This window comes from Fusarium sambucinum, chromosome IV (genome assembly GCF_050947815.1).
Source record: "Fusarium sambucinum isolate potato_lamoka chromosome IV, whole genome shotgun sequence".
Lineage (NCBI taxonomy): Eukaryota > Fungi > Ascomycota > Sordariomycetes > Hypocreales > Nectriaceae > Fusarium > Fusarium sambucinum.
In genome coordinates this window covers 4813105-4834277 of record NC_139291.1, presented here as the reverse complement: position 1 = coordinate 4834277, position 21173 = coordinate 4813105, and the positions used below count along the sequence as shown (strand labels likewise).

The following is a 21173-nucleotide window of genomic DNA, read 5'->3' as shown; positions in this document are numbered from 1 at the left end:
CCAAGCATACCCAAGAAGCACATCTCTCACAGCAACCACATCATCAATGACACCGCACTGAGCATAAAAGTATCAGGACGAACAACCAACGCTGCGCTGATCTTTGTTCTTGCCTCGCCCGGGTAGTTGCATGTGATACTGGAAGTATCGGAATTCCGTTCTCCATAGCTTACGCTAAAACTTGGGAATCCAGGTTGCGGGCAGGTGAACCCCATGGCCGAGGGACAGGATTGGACAACGTCGTAGCAAATGTCTTCACATGGTAATAATTCCTTGTAAGGGCCGGGCTTGACCGTTTCGTCGATCCAGGCGTTACGCGAAGAGTTGTTTGCAGATGACCTGAGTCCTTTGCGGAAATTATCAGGGAGCGTGGTCCCGTTGGGGAAAGCTTGGAAAGCGTTGCGGACGACGCTGAACCTGCTACCGCCCATAACATCTTCACAGCGAGGGATGCTAACAGTGCAGAGCCAACGCTTGTAGGCTTCGCGGCACTGATCACAACTCCGCACAAGCGAGTAGCTGGACTCAGGGGGTGTTTCGCAGGGCATCTGCATCATAACCTTTTCAAAGTTGGCATACATCTTTCTGGCGTAGTCATCGTAGTGCTTTGCCAGGGCCGTGTTGTTGAACTTCTTGTCATTGCCTGGGACAGCATATTGTGTCTCATTACAAAAGTCAAGGTTAGTGACCATCTTGCAATTCGAACCTGGTAGAGTCAGTTTCATATAAGGAAACAAAATGATAGTTTTAACTTACTGGATGATGTTTGAAATGAGGTGGCCCGGTAGACTGTACCCCCACCACCTGTTGTTTCGGCCCTCTTGCTGTTCCCTTCTGGCATCTTGACAAGGATGCCCGAGTATGAGGAACTGTGATTAAGACCTGCAATCAAGAATTGCTGCTTAGGTAGTCGGCCTGGTCCTCGTGTTGTAACACCGGTGGTAACGAGATCATTGTGTCGCCCCGTCTTATTGCCATTTGCCCAAATTTCGGCGCTCCGTGCAAGGCCACAAGCTGAGTGTCGCAGGCCGTCAATGGATCTCAGTTTTTCGTCGCCAACGAATAGTTGGTAAGGGGGCGGCCTCTTCATGATTTGCTGGGTCTCACTTGAATCCTCAGTCAGATTGCTAGTGACAAGAAGTGCCGATGTTGAGTCGAAATCCATCAGTAGTAGCCGAGCGGTACCGTTCTGAGCGTCATAGTTATGATAGTACTCGTCAAAAGATATCGCGATCTGATATTCCCAGTCCCCGTCGTGCTTTTTTGTGATGTTAGGAGCAGCGACACTAATGTATATGGCGTCGGTAGCATTAACAGTAACCATGGCCGCGCCCTCATCGAATGGTATCCTTTGCAGGTCAGAGTTTGTCTTGTTGTAGTTAGATGAGTCTGGGCACTTGATCTTGCTAGAGGTTGAAGTGTAAAGACTGAGTTGTGGTGCTGTTTCAGGATTGTTGTCCTTATCCTTGGATTTCAAGCCTGGCCTCGAACAGGTATTTACAGATATGTAGACCGTTTTAGACTCGGCTCGACGAGGATTTTGATGGCCAGAATCGTCCTCGATGCTCCTCGGTTCATGGGCATCGTCATCCCTCTTATCCTTGCCGAACAATGTCTTCTTATCCACGACGTAGCAAACAGTTGCGCCGGGACTCAATTTTCGACTATCCGGGCCGTTGTTGGTCAAAAGTGACTGTTCTTCTGTCGCACGACCGACTATACTACGATCGAATACGCCGAAGTCAGGTTCGTATATGAGATTGGATGCATCGCTTCGCTCGAGAAGTGCTTCGGTGTCGAATATAGAGTCGTGCAACAGCTCTGATGCATCGGCATTTCCAAAAGCGCAGAGTAATAGACTCAGCGCTAGGGTAAGTATGTACGTTGTTCTTGATATCGGTAGTCGTGGTATGGATGCATTGGGTATCATGATGGTCGGCGTTCCCTCCAGGGGCCTTCGCCTTTTTGCTGAGTATGGCTTCAGTCTAGCGACGCGCGCAATCAGGAAACGAGTGTTCTTTTTCGTAGCATGAGGCTTGGTATCAGATGCAAAAGACCATTGTGAGATCTCCCGAAGTTGTATCTTGAGGAGAGTTCGTCTTGCTCGACAAAAGACGATTGGACAAGAATTAAAGATCGAAGTGGACGATTCAGCCCACGATGAGAATGGATGTTACTGCTGACATCGGCAATCACTAATTTGATACAGCTAGGGGAAGTGAGGCGCAGTCATCCATCCAGGACGCCAGGGTTGCTGTACCGCCACAAACGGTTCAGCGGTGCGGATAGTGGCTAGAGGTACCAAAATAAAATTGGCGTTCGAAAGTTGGGGTAAAAAAATAAAGAAGCTAAGAAATTGATTCTAAGTATGGTAAACTGACCTGTTAATTTCGTCACTATCCTATACTCCTAGTGGCCAATTTTTTTGATACGCTGAGGAATGGCGGGATTTTTTTGAGTCTGGGCGAACCCACGAACGGTTACAAAACGCTTGGGCCATGCTAAAAATAAGACCTTCCACGGACTAGCAACTTGAGCGCTACGTCAAGGTCACGCCAGATCGGATGAGATCGTCAGCCGTACAAGCTTGAGGTTGAACTACCAGTAAAAGATTAACGATTAGTGACCTACTGCACCACACATGGAGATATGTGCAAAAAGTCACGGTTTCAATAATTGGGCACGCGACAATCATAGATGGGCTGATGTCTGATAAATTAGGGGACCATTCTTCAGCGTTGTAGATCACAAAGTGAGGCGATGTGGGGTAAGCAAAAAACGACATAATCGCGAAACGTGTTCTCATGACGTTCAAAAGAGAGCGTCTTCAGTATAGTTCTAGTCAATATCTTTGGCATTCATTCGTCAGTCAAACAGGGCCATGACAAGAGTCACCCCTTCGCGTTCAAACAGCTGCAGCTGCCCAGTGCGTCTCTCTAGCTTGTATAGTTCCCAATCCTGATGTTGATCCTTCTCATCCGTTCACCTCCAAATCGAGCAGCATTATTTTGAAAGCTACTCTATTCCCAAAAGGCAACAATTTTCCGTTCATGTATAACCGAAAGTACTTGGTCCGGGTCACGCAGTGTACGCGAGATTTGGATTAGCGACCAAGCTACACAGCGGTGACCGTTTACTCGGTCTTGTCGAGGCCGTCAGCCTTGGCACGGAGACCTGAGGCGGTAGAGCCGGACTGCTGGAAGTATCGGCCGAGGGTAGGGACCAGGAAAGATCGGAAAATGAGCTCAGCACCCCTATCCAAGTCAGTTTTTGATCAAAATGCTACGTAGAGCGGGGCAGGTGCAGACCCGCATTAGAACTTACCGGAAGGCAGGGAGAGAGAGCCAGAGGAGGAAGATGAACTTGAAGACAAAGTAAAAGGGGAACCAGTAGACGACCTGGACGAAGCTCTCAATAACGGTAAAGAGAGCGAAAACGACCCAATACTAGACAGGTAGTTAGCAACCATGCTGCCACGTAGAACCCGGCGAATCTCGGGATCCGCTCCGGCGGTTAGGGAAAGAAGGCCACGTACAGTCAACCACTGAGTATCATCCTCCTTGTTGTGGGTGAAAAGAGCACCCAGCGAGTAGTAGCTGGGAATGACGAAACCAGCAAAGTTGGTGAGAAGCTGACCGCCGAGGTTGAAGATGATGAGGAAGAAGTAAAGAGCTCCGACACCAATGACGGCGTAGGCCTTGGGAACACCAGCCTGCTTCTCAAGGTTGTTGAGGGCGGGGTACTTGGAGAGCTGGATAACGACAGTTGTCAGCATTTGATCTGGATCAAGTGTTGCGCAATTTGTGTCGACTACGAAGGTGAAATCGCAGCGTTGTCAAGAACTTACCTCACGGTCGAGCTGACCAAGGTATTGTTGGGCCTTATCTTGAGCAGACATTGTTGATAATAATGTATCAATACAATAAGCAGATGTCGAAAAGTTGATTGATGGATGGTAGGAAGAAGGTAGGCAGAGTTGTAAAAAAAAAAGACGTTGGAGGGGTTGGTGTGAAATAGCTGACTTAGCGTCCAATACGTAAGAGGAGCACAGTTGGTTAAATGGAAGAAGTAGACTAATAGAGAGGCAGCCCTGAGCACCTTTTATCACTGCACTAGCTCCAGCTGAGATGGGGGGGAAGATAATGGAAAGCAGGAGCTATCTAGGTAGGTTGTTAGGTACCTTAGGTAGCCCATCTAGTGGGTAACAAAAAAGAGGGTTTCCTCAGTCTTATGATACAAAAATAAGTGGTCTAAGGATCATAATCTACGTGGCATAAACTGATCTGCTAATTTCGTCTCCTATTCTTCAAGCAGCCAACGTTTCTGATGCTGCCCGCCCGTGTAGCGAACCGAAGCGGGAACAAAATTGACGCGGAGTCAGTTGAACGCAACAGTGTGTCAGTGGCTTGTGACCCTGTAGACTCGGGGATTTTTTGTGAGATGCTAAAGTTGATCAGCAAGATGCTTTAGGGTGGGTGATGAACTGCATGTGATGCAGTAATCAATACTAAGATATGGAATTTTATTCCAATGATACTATGAATCTATCATAATGGACTTATAGCTCTCTTTCATGTCGTTCTATACAGTCCTGTAGGTTTGGTGGTCTCTCTGATTGATTGACTGACCGAAAAAGTCAGCTCATACTCGTCATATGTATGACGCAAGGTTCGTCGGTACTTTGTTATATGGCGCTAACACACACCATCACATGTATCTACACTAGCAAGAAAAACAAATAAAAACAATTACATCATTTCTAGATAGATTGAACCGAAGATACCGCTAAAAGGGGGCAATGAGGAGGTGCATACCCGTACGTAGCAAGTTCCCGGCAAACTCTCAAGTCGCTATTTGATGATTTTGATTTCAAAGTATGATGGCTTTTTCGGCGTGGTAAAAAAGGCGAAATGCCGTCTGTCACAACGTTTCTCATTAGTCAAAGCGGAATGCACCCGGGATATTGCATACAGTGTTTGTGTTATGTGTTTCTTATGTGAAGAGGACTGTGACTGTGATTGATCTCGTGAGCGTATCATATACTCGACCCGGCTGGTCTTATACAACAGCATGTGCTTTCTTGACATCTCACATCTCCCCAGACAACTGAACCGCTGTCAAATACATTTGTCTTGGCTGAATCAGTTCTGGCCCATCGCCATTCACGCTGCAATGCACAATAAACATTTGTTCAGGGCAACCGTCATGTCCTTCATAGCTGAGGAGACATCCAATTCTTGCAACGAGTACCTCTTGACCGGGAGTAGACTAGCAGTTCCAAGCCTTAAAGACACAGATCGAGACACGATCGTACAGAACAGGACGCGCAGCCAGTCAATGCTCGTATACCGTGATAGCAGGAATTTCGGCTAATTTACGGTCTCGAAATGAGCAACAGACATCCAATCCGATGAAGCTCTCGTGAGACACGCCAATAGAACGTGTGGATAGCATCCACTGTGATTATCTAATACAACAGCGGACTTCTATAGGCCCGTCAGCACAGACTCCATTTCTCGTTGACCTCGCAACGACAACACAGGCACAACAACGGCTCCAGCAAAGACACACTGCTACCTTCAGCACCGCGCCAGAGATAGCCCGCGCAGCCCCTTGCGCGGTATTATTGTGACTTGTTCTCATCAAATCAGCAATTGCTACATTTTTTATTTGTTTCGCGAGTCTGTGGCTGCGGTTTTCTCCCTCGAGTTTCATTGTTGTTGAAGCGGCGCATCCGAACCCCAGCCAATGTTTGTTGTTTAGTAGCCCACAAATTCCTCTCGACTCAACCCAAATCAACATTGTCCCCGTCTCTCATCTAAGTACCTAATAGTACCTACCTACCTATGGAGCAGGGTAAGTCAACTTTCTCCCTGTTTTTCCTTCGTCCCTCCGACCTCCGAAGTCACAAACTTAATCTTCGACATCCCAATCACGACGCGATAACACTCGGTCTTGACAAAACATAAAGCTTTCTTGCTTTCCAAACCCTGATCAAAACCTTACTGCCCCATTCATCTCTGCCTCTTGCTTCGCGATTGTTAACAAAATTTGCGTTCCTCAGTGGACAATATTTCAGCTGCTGGGCAAACCCAAGCTCTATCAGCTCGTTCCTCCGCCCGGCCAGCTAGACGTCCTCTGTCCCAAGCCTCAACAGCATCGCTTAACAGCCTCGAACCGTCAGGCTTTGCCGACACGTCGGACATGTACTCTGGACAATGGTTGCCCGGCGATCATGCCCATATACACGCGCATCCCCATGGCCATGTTAAAGACCTGAGCGGCACTCAGATGTCAACAGACGATATGCTGCTACAGGCTGCGACACACATGCAAGGTAGTCAAGATTTCCCAATGGATGCTTCCATGAGTGCTCCGATGGGTCATCACTTGCAATACCAACAAAGGCATCCTCCGCAAAGACACCCCCTTCCAGCCGAACAGTACAGCAACAACGCCAGTTTCACTGAAGGTGAAAGCCAATTGATGGAACGCGATGAAAACGACGACGGCGATTCCCGAATGGTTATGGGCGGAGCCCCTAAAAACACGTCAGGTCGATCGAGCGCCAACAACGAGCTTGAAATGAGGCAACTGTACAAGACCAACATGCACCGTGGGCTTGACGATGTGGCAAAGGAATTGCACGGTAATGATAGAGGTCCCAATTCGGAGCGAACGCGACAAGTTTTTGCCATGCTTTGGTATATCCTCTATACATCGCAATACGGTTGGACACGTGCTGACTGACCATGCTAGGATTAACTCGGTCTGTAGTGCCGGTAAAGGATCTGTCCCAAGAGGACGTGTGTACGCCAATTACGCATCGAAGTGTGCCAACGAAAGGATAACTGTACTTAATCCTGCCAGCTTTGGCAAGCTTGTTCGCGTTTTGTTCCCTGGTCTCAAGACAAGACGGCTAGGCGTTCGCGGAGAATCCAAATACCACTATGTCAACTTCACACTACATGAGGAATCACCAGAGACACATGAAGTTTCAGCTCAGATAGCTCACCCTCAGACTGAAGCTAGAAGCCTCACCCCAAACTTCAAGTATGTTGCTACCCCGTCTGATACCGTGTACTTCTGCTGAACAAAAACTAGCCAACTCCCCGCACCACCGAATATTAGTCTGAGTCAGGGGACACTTCCTTCACCTCACATCGGTACCGACGCGAAGCTCGATACAAACTCACGCCAATTCACTTCTCGATCCCATAGCTTATACAATGAGCATGAAGTTAGAAACTTGGAAAGTCTCAACTCTACGACAAAGACTCAAATCGAACACGCCTTCCCTCCCGTTAACGAAGAAGCTTTCGCACTGGCCGACCCTCTTCCTCTCCCATCCATCGATCGGTTCCTCCCTCAAGGAACTGATCCCGATGCTGCCAAATCTCTGTCGGCATTGTACCGGTCTCACTGCACATCACTCGTAGAATGTATAAGGTACTGCAAGGAGAAAAACTTCTTCCACCTGTACACCTCCTTCCAAGGAACACTGACAACACCTGTTCAAAAATTGTTTGCGAACCCAGCCTTGGCGCCTTGGGTTGAGGAATGTGATTTTGTCCTCTATCAACGCATGATGAGGATAGTATCGAGTCTCACACTCCAGGTTGTGCCGAAGCCTGTCTTAGATACCTTCAGGACCATTTCAGACAGACTTGTCACCCACATCCGGGAGTCGTTCCAAGGTCAGCCTCAGCATGTAATGCGAGCCAAAGAAGCCCCCGCGACACTTTTTGCTGGACTCCTTGACCGTGCACTCAGGGTAAACTTAACGGCTCACGCGGCCGCAAATATGCTTTCTTCCCAAGAAAATCGCAATCAGATGTTCTCGGATTGGGTTGTCATGATACGAGTGCGAAAGATTGCCGAGTGCGTACCCACTCGAGGCATGGACGACGTGGTACAACTTCTCCTTCGCGATATTCGATCACTTTTGGAAAATCCCGTGGTACCTTGGGAAATAGAAACCGTCACGGTCTACGGAGAAATTAGCCCCGGCAACAGTCGCACAGCGGACGACGACAATACAAGCGCGCCAGGTCAAAATGTTCTTGAGAGCTGGGTTGCGTTTCTCAGAGGCTTGCCTCAGAGGTTCCCTTACGCTTCGGCTACGGACATCGTGTGGTGTGTCGAGCGTCTTGGTACAGCAGTGATGCGAGACATCACGCTTGGCGGAGGAAAGAGCTTCGGTTCGTGGTGGGTGACAAAGACATGGCTAGACGAGATGTCATACTTTTTGGTGGAGACGGGAGGGTTCATGAAGCAGAGGAGTAGCCGCACCACGGGTACTAACACAACCATCCCTCCTCCACAGTCAGCGAAAGATACAAGCCGACAAACGTCTCGATACAGCAGCGGTAGCGACGAACTCAACCTAAACAATGCGTCTCAGAACCAAGGAGAACGGGCACCGTTCCCCCCCGCCTCGAACAAAGTGAGCCAAAACTCGATGAGCATGAGTGGTGGCGACATGCACGACGACAGTGGTATTGGGATCAGAACGCCCGAGGAAGAATTCAACTTGGACAAGTTCGACTACACAGGTGCAGAAAACCAGGAGCATGACATGTTGACAGGATCGGAGTTTGCCACAGGTGGACTATGAGTGTTGGGACACAGGGCCAGCAGGATGGCATGTGTTGTCGAGCTTGTACGGAGACTGGCGTTCCGGAGCTGGGATGATTTATACCCTTTGGTGATTTAATGGTGCCCAGCTGTTCTGTTCCGCCAAGGTCTTATTCTCGAATCAGAGACGATGGGATGACGGGACGAAGACATGATGATGGGTCTAGGGGACGATGTGCGACTGGTCGAGTTCCATTCTATTGGAAAGACAGGCCTGGGAGAAGTGCTTGGATTGATTGTCAGATTTTTAATGCTTGGGATTTGGAGTCGCAGCATAACAACTACTGGGTATTGGCGTTCAGGTGAACCGACGAATTCTAGGATTGGTTGGACAAGAAAGGACAGGGCTGACTGTTCGATTATGGTGTATGCTACTATTATTACGAAGAATCTTGAGTAATTGATCAATTCAACAATGGTTGTTTCGACACGGGATGCGTCATTCATGCAATCTCATTTTATAGTTGTCGAGCCGAAGTTTTGACTTTGATTGGTTGATCAGTGTTACTGGTGCTCTAACACGATCAGGAGAACAGGATGAGGGATAGAAGCCTCTTGATTATAGCCCTTCAACTTGCTATACATCCGCACTTTGCACTTCTAAGTTCCTGGAATATCAATTGAGTAGGTCGGTGATGGAAAGTTTCCTGGTCTTAGTATACTATAAGCTTGTAGAGACTGCAGGGACAGCTCGAGTTATAATGTGGGGGTGTACTACTAGCGCAGTGGGGTCAACTAACGGATGGAGTCGACAAACCCACCAAGGAAAAAGAGCCAGGCCAAAGCCGAAGACGGACCATGGAACCAAGGCCGAGTCATACAGAGGAAGAAAAATATACGGCAGTAGCTTGCTTACCCTTGTGAGTGAGCTGTTATTCGGGGCTTATGCCGGACATTTGTTTCTGATGACTGTGTACTGTACAGTGGCATGAAGGAGCAAGATGTCAACATGCTGTTGTATATAAGGATACTCTCTCGTCATCAATGAGTTTTCTTCTGAGCTTGTGATTATCGATATACTGTAAAGAGTGTCGAAGAGAAAACCACCAGGAATTGATATTGCTGGACGCATTCAAATATTTCGACACCTTGGCTCCGTTCCCGGACGGCTATATTCATATCCAGCTTTCGACATTGGATGCTATAACCTCGAAGAATTCGCCCAAACTGGTTCAGTGCATCTCTCTCTTCTGTTTCAACAAGTCTTCTCCAATTTGTTAAAGGATCTTATCCCAGACGTACAAACAAAACAAAAAGATTGAGAATACTACACCAGCTAGCTTTGTGTTTTATCAACTTATACAACCCAATTCGACTGCTCAGTCTACCCAGTGGGTTCGTTCTCGTTTGAAAAGTACGGAGGTGACTCGGCGCTTGTCCGTGGGTACTTCAACTCACTGACTGTGCTGTAGGTACAGACAGCACTGGCACCTTAACTTATTAGTGCCTCACTCAATTGAGAAACTTTTTTTCCCCTCGCTCGCTCTGTTACTCAGCCAGAAAAAAACGAACTCCACCACAAACCAACCGTTCAGTTCACCATCAGCAGTAACCAACGTAACAGCCATTGAACCGGATCCACGTTGAGAGACTTGTTTCCCCAAGTTCCTTTGTTTTATCCTTATATAATACTACACAGCAGTCATGGGAAGCCTCGCGTACAATAATTCGCCGGACCTTGGTTGGGTCGTCCAGAAATTCGGTGGTACCAGTGTGGGCAAGTTCCCGGACAAGGTTTGTTATTCCCTCCCCCGTTGATACAGACTTATGTTTATTCACCGTACTAACAAATATGGTCTAGATTGCAAAAGACATCGTCAGGTATGAAACAACCTCGTGAATTATGAGAATTGGAGAAGAGGAATGGATGATTGCGGGGAGATGATTCAGAATTGCCATGTCTGACTTTGCCAATAGAGCCACCTTGTCTCAGAACAGAGTCATCGTAGTATGCTCTGCGAGAAGTACGGGTAAGAAAGCAGAGGGTACCACCAGCCGGTAAGTCTTAATAGTATTCTCCTTCACACAACAACAGTGAGATTTGGTTAAAGACTGATCATAAATTAGCCTGCTGGCCGTCTATGGCAAGCTGAGAGGTGTCGGTGCTGCTATATGCTCTGATGAGGAGCAGCAGAACGAACTGGTTGAGCAAGCACGCGGATTGATGCTCGACATTTGCAACGACCATGTATTTGCCGCTGAATCATTCATCAAGGATCAATCTCTCCGTGAGACGCTCATCCAGACCGTCAAGGACGAGTGTCAGGAGCTGGTTGAGTATATCGTGGCCGCCAAGCGATTCAACCTCGAGATCAACTCAAGAGCAAAGGACCGTGTTATCAGCTTCGGTGAGAAGTTGAGTTGTCGATTCATGGCGGCTCTTTTGCAGGATGTGGTAAGTACTCGATTTTGAGTTAGTGCTGCGCGAATTTCCAAACCCCCTGGAACATATGCATCTTCACAATTTAACGATTGTGGCGAGAGCTTTTACTTCTTGTCTTTGCTTTATGACGTCGGCATGTTTGTTCCCTTGGAGAAAGAGATTTTGGGAATTCATGCACTTGCGCACTGTTCAAATACTAACACTTAACTCAGGGAGTCGAGTCTGAATACGTCGATCTCTGCGATGCATTCCACTATGATGCCACAGACCGTCTCGACGACAAGTTCTACAGTACAGCCTCCGAGGCTTTCACCCGCAAGATTTCTGCTTGTGGGAACCGCGTCCCAGTAGTCACTGGATTCTTTGGCAATGTGCCTGGCAGTCTCATTGATGGCGACATTGGTCGTGGATATACCGATCTTTGCGCAGCTCTTCTCTCTGTAGGTGTCAAGGCCGAGGAGTTGCAAGTCTGGAAGGAAGTCGACGGTATCTTCTCGGCCGATCCCTCAAAGGTTCCCACAGCGCGCCTCCTTTCATCCATCACTCCCTCGGAAGCAGCTGAGTTGACTTTCTACGGCTCAGAAGTCATCCATCATCTTACCATGGATCAAGTTATCCGCGCCGAGCCTCCTATCCCTATTCGTATCAAGAATGTTAAGAACCCACGGGGCAACGGCACCATTGTTGTTCCTGATCGCATGCGCTCTGCTAGCCATCAGCTTACACGCGATTCTCCTACTCCCAAGGCTGAGGCAGAACACCGAAAGCCCAAGCGTCCTACCGCCGTTACAATCAAGGACCATATCAGTGTCATCAACGTGCACTCAAATAAGCGATCGATCTCTCACGGCTTCTTCGCTCGTGTTTTCTCCATTCTCAACCATTACTCCATCTCGGTCGATCTCATCTCTACCTCTGAGGTGCATGTTTCCATGGCTATTCACGCGAGCAGCCAGCAGGTCGAGGCCTTTGGCAATGCGGCCGCGGAGCTTGCTGATTGCGGTGATGTAAGTATACTCACCGACATGGCAATTCTAAGTTTAGTTGGTGCCGAGATGAAGAACATGGTTGGTATTGCAGGACGCATGTTCTCTACTCTTGGTGAGCACAACGTCAACCTCGAGATGATCTCACAAGGTATGTATCTACTCAACAATGTATATTCCAAAACGACCTGCTAATTTGGCTCAACAGGTGCTAGCGAGATCAACATCTCTTGTGTGATTAGTGCACGAGATGCTACTCGCGCTATGAACGTGTTGCATACCCATCTTTTCACTTTTCTCGAGTAAATGTTAAACAAGGCGTGTAGAAAAGTTGGCATCTGCATGGGAGTTGTTACTATACCGTGCCTTTTGGAGCGGTTATTGGTTGTCACATTCTGTAGGCGTTGCTGGAGTTTTGCTGGTAGGAAAGGCATAAAATAGATAGTTGTACAGGTAGGGATAGCATCAACGGATGATACATGGTATTTCAACATTGAATAATTTTGGAGATGTTGCAATATGATGTATTGGGCAACAATAAACAAAGACAACAGTAGGAAATAATCTACTGCACCGTTGTTTGCGTAAAGAGGGTGGGAAAAGAGCCTGACGATACAGGGTAGGCCCATGGGTCTTGTTAGCGGAGGTTTCAGAGGTTCCGTTCTAGTTGCCCATTCTATTTGAATGTCGACAGTACCTACTCCAGTGCTGTTGATGCGGGGCATTTCCAGATTGCGATACCCCTGCCAGAGCCAGAAACACGGACCGAGCTGCAGCTTCTCTTGGTACATATAACATCACCCAACTTGAACCTGGCAAATTATCTCCCAAATAACTCATTACTTCGGGTCCTTGCAGCCCGATTCATCAATCCAAGCAAACAAACGGCGGGGACGACTCCTCACAAGCGACTCTTAAGCTCGATTGGTTGTCCAATGTCGGTGTCGCTTTATACGCTGAGCCCGGCTGCCACATGCTAGACTACATCTGGATGAATGGATTGAATGCCGGCTCATGACATTGAACAAAACGCGACCAACAAGAAACGACTACGAGGAGAAAAGCGCCAGGGAGACGTGATTGACGGCGTCACGCATCAGACGACACGAAGCTGCAGCACATACACCTCTCTCAATCATGTACAGGTCCAAAACGGGTGCTGCCAACCGGGGCAGCATCCTCAGCACTCTCAAAGCGACTGAGATGCTTGATACAAAAGCCAGTCTTCCTGCGGGTACGGAAAGCACCGTTACGATGAAAGCAAGTTCCTGCGACTGACATGATGGACAGAGATCTTGGTGGCTATTCTCGACTACCTCCCTGTCGCCGATCAAATGCGCTTTGCCCGAGTATCACACCGCATGCGAGATATGGTATACGACGACACACGATGGGTTTCTAGATTAAAGAGCATGGACTGTTGGGACGAAGTCGAGGCCCGACGTCGATTCGAAGAGGCGGTGCGACGGAGACGAGAATCTGTCAACATTGCGGCCAAGCAGGCAAAGGGAATCGCAGTCCCTGCGCAACCCACTGGAACAACACTGTTTGATGCGTCATTAGAAGAGGCCAAGAATCGTGCCGTGGCTGATATTCGTGATGGGTTCGAGACAATGGCGGTGGGGGCTTCATCCGACCCCACTGAAGACCCGGCGGCATATTTGGATGTCTTTAAGCAAGTGCGAAGTATTCGAGGCGGCGCAAGGCATGAGTATGGTAAGATTTATGGTGCATTGGCACCTTTCTACTTTGACCTTGCGCGGGCCAAGTCTCATGCCGACCCTATCATCTTCCAGGCCTTTCGCGACCCAGAGAAACAAGCGCAAATGCTTGCCAATCTCAAGAGGTTTTCTCATAGCGATTGGTCTCCTGGATGCCATGAGCGAGAGGAGAAACTTTCAAGCATGATGGGTATCTTCGAAAGTGCCGTCCTTCGAGAGTTTGAGCAAGGTTACGAATTCTGGGACGTGGATGGTCGAATGCGTCGCTATGCACATGTCCTGCATACCCTTGACGGTGCAACAGGGGGCGTAGATCTCTTCATCCATAAGCATCCTATTTTCAACGATAACGAAGTATTGGTGGTAAACTCTATGGACTGTCTTAACCAGGCAACGGAAGAGGAAAGCATCGTACTCGAACCCTCACGGCTGTTCTTCGAGATGATACTTGCCAAGGTCAACGAGCAGGCTTCAGTCATGGAACGCATCTTTCCCGAACCTGCAAACGTTTTTTGGAGCTTTGTAGAAAAGGTGAGGGAGGATGTTATTATGGAATACGCGACACCGTTATTCGATGAAGCCCATGAGCGGAGCATGGCAGCCTATCTCAAGGCCATGTCTGGCGTCTTCGAGCAGACATTGCTCTTCTTCCAATCCCTCACACCTCCTGAGGGATCAAAACGAGACGTCAAAGAGATGGCCAAGGAGTTCTCATTGCGCGTCTTCGAACCTCACCTCGACCTATATCTTCAAGCTGAGTTGGACTTTTTCACAAACCATGCTGAGACGGAAGTCGCAAGTTGGGAGAAGAAACTCTCTGAACAGGATTCGACTATTGAGTCCTTTTACATGTCAAACATCAACCGCTCGGCTGATAAGAAGGACTTTTTAAGTTCTTTCAAGAAAGTTGTCATGATGCCTGTTACTGTCCTCCCCAGCTTCCCTAAGGGTTCCCCTTTTGCAACAAACAAACCTTCCACGGCAAAGCCAGCACTGCCGGCTTCTAAAGAGTTAAACGGTGCTGGGGCGCTAAGCCCTCAACCCTCACGCCCCGAGACCCCTAGCTTAGGACTCGAAGGTCGAGGAAGCCCCTTGCCTGCTCAGGCGCCTACAGATGAGCTCGCAGCCAAGGCAGCCATCATGGCGTCGAAGCTTGAGGGCATCAAGTCACTGTTCAGCATCGAAGTGGCACTCAATTTGGTGCACGCTGCCAAAACCAGTCTTGGGCGTGCTTCAGTCTTTATTAGTCTTGGTGGACAAGCTGGAGGAGAAGCTCGAGAGCAATGCGCGACCATTTTCGTAGTGTTGCTCCGTATTCTAGGACAAAAACACGTCAAGACGGGTTTTGACATGGCCGTTGACCACCTGTCGCATTATAATCCAAGAGAGGTTAGCGACCATAACAAGGCGGGTGTGGCACCTCTCGTTACTTTTATAGAGCTCGTCAATGTAGGAGACCTGATCTCACAGATGATTGACGTTTTCTACGAGCAGCAGCTCGCAACCCCCAAGATTGCTGACCGCAACGACTTCTTGGATCCAGCAGGCCTGGCCAAGAAGAAGTTCGAGCAAATGCTCGACGAGAGTGTCGCTGCTGGCTTGAATAAGGGCATTGATGTCCTGATGGACGAGGTCGAATACCTCCAGGGCACAACTCAGCCGCCCACAGACTATAACCCGATTGACCCCTCCGCCCCATCATCGTCCTCTGCATTTGGATCTGGCTTTGGCGTTGGTTCTAGCACTGTCGAGAAACCAGCTGCGCCCGCTGCAGAGCCTGATATCGGTCCTACAGCCACAGCCAAACGTATCGTTGAGCTGGTATCATCTCACACGAAAATGCTGGTCGGTACGACGGATAAGTCCATGCTTGATGTGTTTAACGGCGAGGTCGGCTTGCGCCTCTTTACAGCCATCTGCAAACATCTGAAGCGTCAACGCATCAGTACCGAGGGCGCAATCACCCTCATTGCCGATATGAATGTCTATTATGAGTACATCAGAACTCTGCGCAACGCCGATCTGCTCGCTTACTTTGCCGCCCTGCGCGAGTTGAGCCAAATTTTCCTCATCGATCCTCGGCACGCACGCGAGATGGCCACTGTCATTGCGGATGGTGACCGTTTCGGCGGAGTGTTTCGTGCCGAGGAGGTCTACGAGTATGCGCAGAGAAGAGCGGATTGGTACCAGGTTAGAAAGAGCGTTGAGAGAGCCATGTATGGGCTTGAGTGTGTACTCATGTAAGAGTTGAAGTATATATTGTTTGCCTGGATATATTTACGAGGATAAAACTGTCGAAATTATGAAGATATGTCAGGGATAAAGCGTTTGGTTGGGATAGGATATCCATAGTCTTAAATTTATGAGTATGAACTGATCTGACTTGAAGTGTCTAATAATTTTTCTCATTTTGCATCACGATAACTGTACTGTTTTACTAGATGTGGCATATTGCTCTCCATCTACTTGTGCAAAACCAAACGCCAAAGAATGCCCAAAAAGTTCATGCCATATGCTCTTGCACCACCCATTATATCCATGCCAAATCTACCTGTATCTAGTTCATACCGCCAAAGTCAAGCTTGCGAGCAACCTTGGACCCTCTATCATCATCAATCACGCCTGGACGTCGCTTGAGATCAGCACCCATCTTGTCATCAGCTCCTGCCCCGCCTTTTCGAGGAAGGTCTTGCTTGCGTGTGGGCTTTGGCTCGGAGTGCCACCAGGGGTGCTCGAGCATACCGCGGGCGGTGATGCGCTTCTTGGGGTCAAGGATGAGTGTCTTCATGAGCAAGTCCACACCGTCAGAGCCGACCGTGCCGAAGCGCATCTCGTACCAGTCCTTGCCGCGCACAGGGTGTTGGCCGGGGACAGCATAACCAGAAAGCTTAGTGACACCAGGCCAATTATCGTCTGTTGGGGTGCCAACGAGCTCGCAGACGAGACGGACTTGGTCGAGGTCTGTATTGCCAGGAAGATAAGGAGCGCGCATGATAAGCTCGGCAAAGACGGTGCCGACGGACCAGACATCAACAGCGCCGCTGTAGTGCTTTGCGTCAAAGAGAAGCTCTGGAGGTCGGTACCACCGTGTGATAACGCGCGAGGACATGAGCTGGTGGGGATCGGCGAAGCTGCGCGCAAGACCAAAATCAGCAAGCTTGACCTCGCCGTCATCCGCGATCAACAAGTTGTTTGGCTTGATATCGCGATGGAGTACAAAGTTTTCGTGGCAGAACCAGACAGCTCTAGTGAGCATGCCCATCCAAGTCTTGATATCGGCAGCACCATAGCGGACGGATTCGGTATCGCGGATGAGCATTTCCAGGTCGCCTCGAGGCAGGTATTCGAGAACGAGGTTGAGGTTCTGGTCCTTGGAAGAGAAGACGGACAGGAGGGAGATGATGTTTGGATGGGAGAGCTCCTGAAGGTGTTTTAATTCACGGACGGCGTCGGGAGCCATGCCTTCGTCGTATTCTTTCTGGACCTTGATCTTCTTAATGGCGACGAGGGTGGTGGGTTTTGAGCGGAGGTGGCCCAGAAAGACAACAGCGTAGGTACCTTCACCTAGCTTCTTGCCTGAATGCTGTTAGAGTCAAGTTTCACAAAGCTGCCAAATATCCTATACCCTTTACATATTTGCGCTTCTCTTCGTCGTTCATCTGCTCAGCAAGATCGAGTGTGGTGGGAATGCTTGTTGGTGCAGGCGCAGAAGTAACAGGAGGCATGGGCGTTCCATTGGAAGAAGAGGTTTGCGAAGTAACGTTTTTAAGAGGCGAAGAGATGGCACGCCCAAGGGTTTGCGTCTGAGCGGCTTCGGCCGTATGTGTTAAGACTGGTGAAACCGCCATGTTGGATGAGGAACAAAGAACCAATCGAGAAGTTGGTGTGATGAGCTGGAATAGCCAGCTGCCGTACTGTAGGGAGACCCTTTCGAGGGTACCGATTGTGGGGCAGTCCTAAACGGTTGATTTGGTGGCTGCGCGTTGATGTGCACTAAATGTGAAGGTAATTCAATGTTTGACGTTGGTGTTGTTGAGTTGAGTTGAAGTTTAACTTCGATAGTAGGTACTAAGAGCTGAACCCAGGCTTATCGTTATCGGGAATTCGAGATCGGAATATCGGAGTTCGAATTGCCGACTCAGGTACGTACCTCAGCTCGACTTACACGTTCAACCTCAAGTCTACATCTTGTTCCTTGTCACCTCACCAACGTTGAAATCGCGAAAACGTGGGACTCGAGTCGCGTTCAGCTTCAAAATCCCATTCTGGCCCAGAGACCATTATGCCTAGCAACAGGTGGCGATATGCCACAGCCTCTTCGGCCTCTCTTCAAAGTTTATACTCATGTTATTGATAAAGCAAAGTTGCTCTCCACGAATTACGATAAGGGGATCCTGGGCATATGATCTGGCGTTTGTGCCTCGATACTTCTATGATGCTTCTCGGGCGCCTTTTTGATCATTAATACCTCAAAAAAGCCTCGACATGGAGGCGCCGTGAGGGGAATACTCAAAGGAGACCCTTAGAAGGTCCGTTGTTATAGAAACTCGAACCATGAAGTAATTCATACTTTGATATAGATGGACTTGTGCTCAAAAGGACACGTTGTAATCGATGGCACCACCGGGACTTTGTTCAAAGCACCAGGCCATCGCCTTCGCAAAGGCTGATCAAGGACCAAGTTCCGACCATTGAGGCTTCATGGGCATATGTCGATGATTCTTTGATGACAGCCCAGATGCACGGTTGATTGGAAGAGGAGACGATTACAGAGAAGATGAGTTTATTTAAGATTGCATTTGGGCCTTCATCTTGGTTTAATTCAAATCATCAGCATCATTCTTCATTTGATAGACCCTAATCACACATTCTTTGCATTAATTTGTTGTTCCCAAAGTCTTTTTTCGATGAGACTTTCACTCCCTTTCGTTGCGCTTTGCGCAATTCCTGCTGCTGTTGGCATTGCCATCCCTGACAGCTCAAAGGAGATTGGCAAAAGCGACTACGACAAACACCACGAGTACAAGCACCACGGAGAGCATTACCATGGAGTGCACAAGTACCATCATGGGGATCACAAGCATAAGCACAAGCATCTCCATCCCCATGAACACGTCCACCACGTCCACCATAAGCATCCTATCAAGCCTTGCCATATTCTTACCAAGGAAAGGGTTTGCAAGGACTTCCATGAACTCACCGACGAGGTTGAGAAGGTGATCCACGTTGCCCAGACCAAGGATTGCGGCAATGATGAATCTTGCTGGAGTGTACGTTCAGAGAATAGCTTGTATCAAGTGTTTGGCAATCCTAACATGTGAAATATAGGGAGTCGTCTATCACATCTACAAGCTCGAGCACCGTCTTGATGTATATGACAAGGAGATTGATTACACTACACTCAAGAAGTGTTTCGGCTGCGGCCAGGAGTCTTATATCATTGACTGCTACCTTGGCGTACGGTTTTATTCTCGACTGTTGAGAAGATTATGCTAATGGCTTGATAGTATGCCGACGCCCTGATCCGCCTTCTCAAGGTACTCAAGCACAAGACCAAGCATCTTGAGGGTGAGGTTGATCGTCCCGTCCTTACTTCTATCAACAGTCTTCGATCTGCCAACTACGTAAGTGATCTTTGCTTGGTCTTTGTTTTCATTTGCGCTTACACACTTGTTAGGCCCTGACTTATGAGGTTGGTCGCCGCATCAGCTGCAAGAAGACGCTCAAGATCATCATGGAGAAGCAGGGTGCCAACGACGGCAGCACCAAAGGCAGCGTCCAGCAAGCCTTTAGCAAGTTCATCTATACTCCTCTGATCACCGGCGAGGACTTTGAGAACAAGGGTTCCTACGGCGACCCTCGAGAGGAGAATTCGGGGAAGGAGTATAACAAGGAAGTCAAGGTCTTAAAGCACCACCACGAGCATCATCACGGTCACCATCACGGTCACAAGCACGGTCATGGTCATCTTCATGCTCACGAACATGGACACAAGCACGGCCACGTGTACCACAAGTACAAGCATGACGAGTACAAGGAATACGAGTATAAGCACGATGATGGCTACAAGCACGACAACAAGGACAAGAACGACGAGTACAAGCATGATTAGTCTCACTATAACCATCTTTCTGTTCGTAGCCGAGATTGGCAATTCGTGGACAAGGACAATTACTCACTAACAATCACTACGTCGATAACCCTTATGATGCCTATCGTAACCTACAGAGGGAGAAGGAGTGGAGAGAGAGAAGATAGGGAGAAGGAGAGGAAGAAGAAGAATGCAACGGATCGGGAGTGGTTTCGTCGAGAGCTATTGAAGGAGTATGCTTGGGACAGGGGATACGCACCAGAACCACCAAAGTGGCATTCACCACACCGCAGCCCTTACAACTACTACAACGGCAATCGTCGCTGGGAATATGGTTTTGAGGAGAAGGAGGAGGCTTGAAATTGATTCATAATGCTGTTGTAACTAGGTACTTACTTGTGCGGTTTGACTCTTACAGTAACTTGGCACTGGAGAGTTCAAGTCAAGGTTTTACTGTTTAAATGTTACAAGTTTATTATGATTGATATTGACTCAAGAGGCCCCTGTAACGTGCTGTTCATGATTCGTGCAGGCATTAGTTATGTATAGTGATTAGAAATAAGAGCTGAAAGGGGTGTAGGGAGACTCCACTTGTCGACGTCGTTGGCTAAGGCTTATTTTGGGCTGTGACGATGTCTCATGATGTAACTGTCAAGTGATGTCATTTTTTCTCTCTATTTTCTCTTTCTCTGCCGTTCTCGCTCTCTCTGACTGTCACTACCGACAGAGAGGACTTAACTAGACTCAAGCATCTAGTCTCAATGGAGAATTTATAATCATCTCATGTTCTTTTCTTCTGCGCCACAAGATCTGTAATAAGTAGTTATTAATTCAATTCACTGCCGCGTCACCCCTGTCACGCCGCGCCAATGCCAAGTAACACCATTAACAAGTCATCAAAACCACAGCCATTCTTGGCTTTTTCGTGACTACGCATGATGGCAAGGCTGAGGAAGGGTTTCCGGACTTATATCCCGGAGATTGGAAGAGGGAATCATCCGCGGACCACTCCGAGGACCCGAGATCTCTCAGTTATGTCACTACTATCCTCTCAGCCTCTCTGCAGTGGAGTTTTATGTATGACGATCATATAACTAGGGACTAAAACATCTAGTGCTGAAGCAAGGGGAGGGGAAAAAGCTTGGAATTAACAAGGGGACGTCCCCGAGTTGCGTAACAGGGACCCATAACATTGCCAAGTATTATAACACCATTAATACCCTTGCACGTACATTTATTTATTTCTTTTTTTTTATAATATTTCATTCCTCCTCTTTTATTCTTTGTTTCACTTCATTTTGGCTAGAAGTCGGTTGCTGTATATACGGGACTTGATTGACCATCACTTGCCCGTC

General features: G+C 48.4%; 7 protein-coding genes across 7 annotated transcripts; 4 read left to right on the top strand and 3 right to left on the bottom strand.

The window, feature by feature from the left end:
* Positions 1-26: 26 nt before the first annotated feature.
* On the bottom strand, positions 27-1930 carry FSST1_001634 (stretch-activated Ca2+-permeable channel component-domain-containing protein; the record flags this gene model as incomplete). Its single annotated transcript, XM_083227546.1, has 2 exons — positions 27-706; positions 757-1930. 2 exons carry the CDS (start codon positions 1928-1930, stop codon positions 27-29), a joined length of 1854 nt encoding a protein of 617 aa, XP_083091816.1.
* Positions 1931-3133: 1203 nt separating this feature from the next.
* FSST1_001633 (TB2/DP1, HVA22 family-domain-containing protein) lies at positions 3134-3898 on the bottom strand (the record flags this gene model as incomplete). The annotated part of the gene is made up of 4 exons (XM_083227545.1): positions 3134-3254; positions 3325-3446; positions 3536-3751; positions 3848-3898. 4 exons carry the CDS (start codon positions 3896-3898, stop codon positions 3134-3136), a joined length of 510 nt encoding a protein of 169 aa, XP_083091815.1.
* A 2306-nt stretch (positions 3899-6204) lies between these two features.
* FSST1_001632 (RFX DNA-binding domain-containing protein) lies at positions 6205-8617 on the top strand (the record flags this gene model as incomplete). Its single annotated transcript, XM_083227544.1, has 3 exons — positions 6205-6704; positions 6760-7053; positions 7105-8617. 3 exons carry the CDS (start codon positions 6205-6207, stop codon positions 8615-8617), a joined length of 2307 nt encoding a protein of 768 aa, XP_083091814.1.
* A 1664-nt stretch (positions 8618-10281) lies between these two features.
* Positions 10282-12312, top strand: FSST1_001631 (aspartate kinase; the record flags this gene model as incomplete). The annotated part of the gene is made up of 6 exons (XM_083227543.1): positions 10282-10371; positions 10439-10458; positions 10555-10635; positions 10705-11032; positions 11233-12157; positions 12215-12312. The coding sequence occupies 6 exons, from the start codon at positions 10282-10284 to the stop codon at positions 12310-12312; spliced, it is 1542 nt and encodes a 513-aa protein (XP_083091813.1).
* Positions 12313-13143: 831 nt separating this feature from the next.
* Positions 13144-15971, top strand: FSST1_001630 (exocyst complex component Sec10-like protein; the record flags this gene model as incomplete). Its single annotated transcript, XM_083227542.1, has 2 exons — positions 13144-13240; positions 13297-15971. The coding sequence occupies 2 exons, from the start codon at positions 13144-13146 to the stop codon at positions 15969-15971; spliced, it is 2772 nt and encodes a 923-aa protein (XP_083091812.1).
* Positions 15972-16284: 313 nt separating this feature from the next.
* FSST1_001629 (kinase-like domain-containing protein) lies at positions 16285-17575 on the bottom strand (the record flags this gene model as incomplete). The annotated part of the gene is made up of 2 exons (XM_083227541.1): positions 16285-17303; positions 17353-17575. The coding sequence occupies 2 exons, from the start codon at positions 17573-17575 to the stop codon at positions 16285-16287; spliced, it is 1242 nt and encodes a 413-aa protein (XP_083091811.1).
* A 1059-nt stretch (positions 17576-18634) lies between these two features.
* Positions 18635-20178, top strand: FSST1_001628 (uncharacterized protein; the record flags this gene model as incomplete). Its single annotated transcript, XM_083227540.1, has 5 exons — positions 18635-18997; positions 19056-19184; positions 19235-19351; positions 19405-19823; positions 19869-20178. The coding sequence occupies 5 exons, from the start codon at positions 18635-18637 to the stop codon at positions 20176-20178; spliced, it is 1338 nt and encodes a 445-aa protein (XP_083091810.1).
* Between the last annotated feature and the right edge of the window lie 995 nt (positions 20179-21173).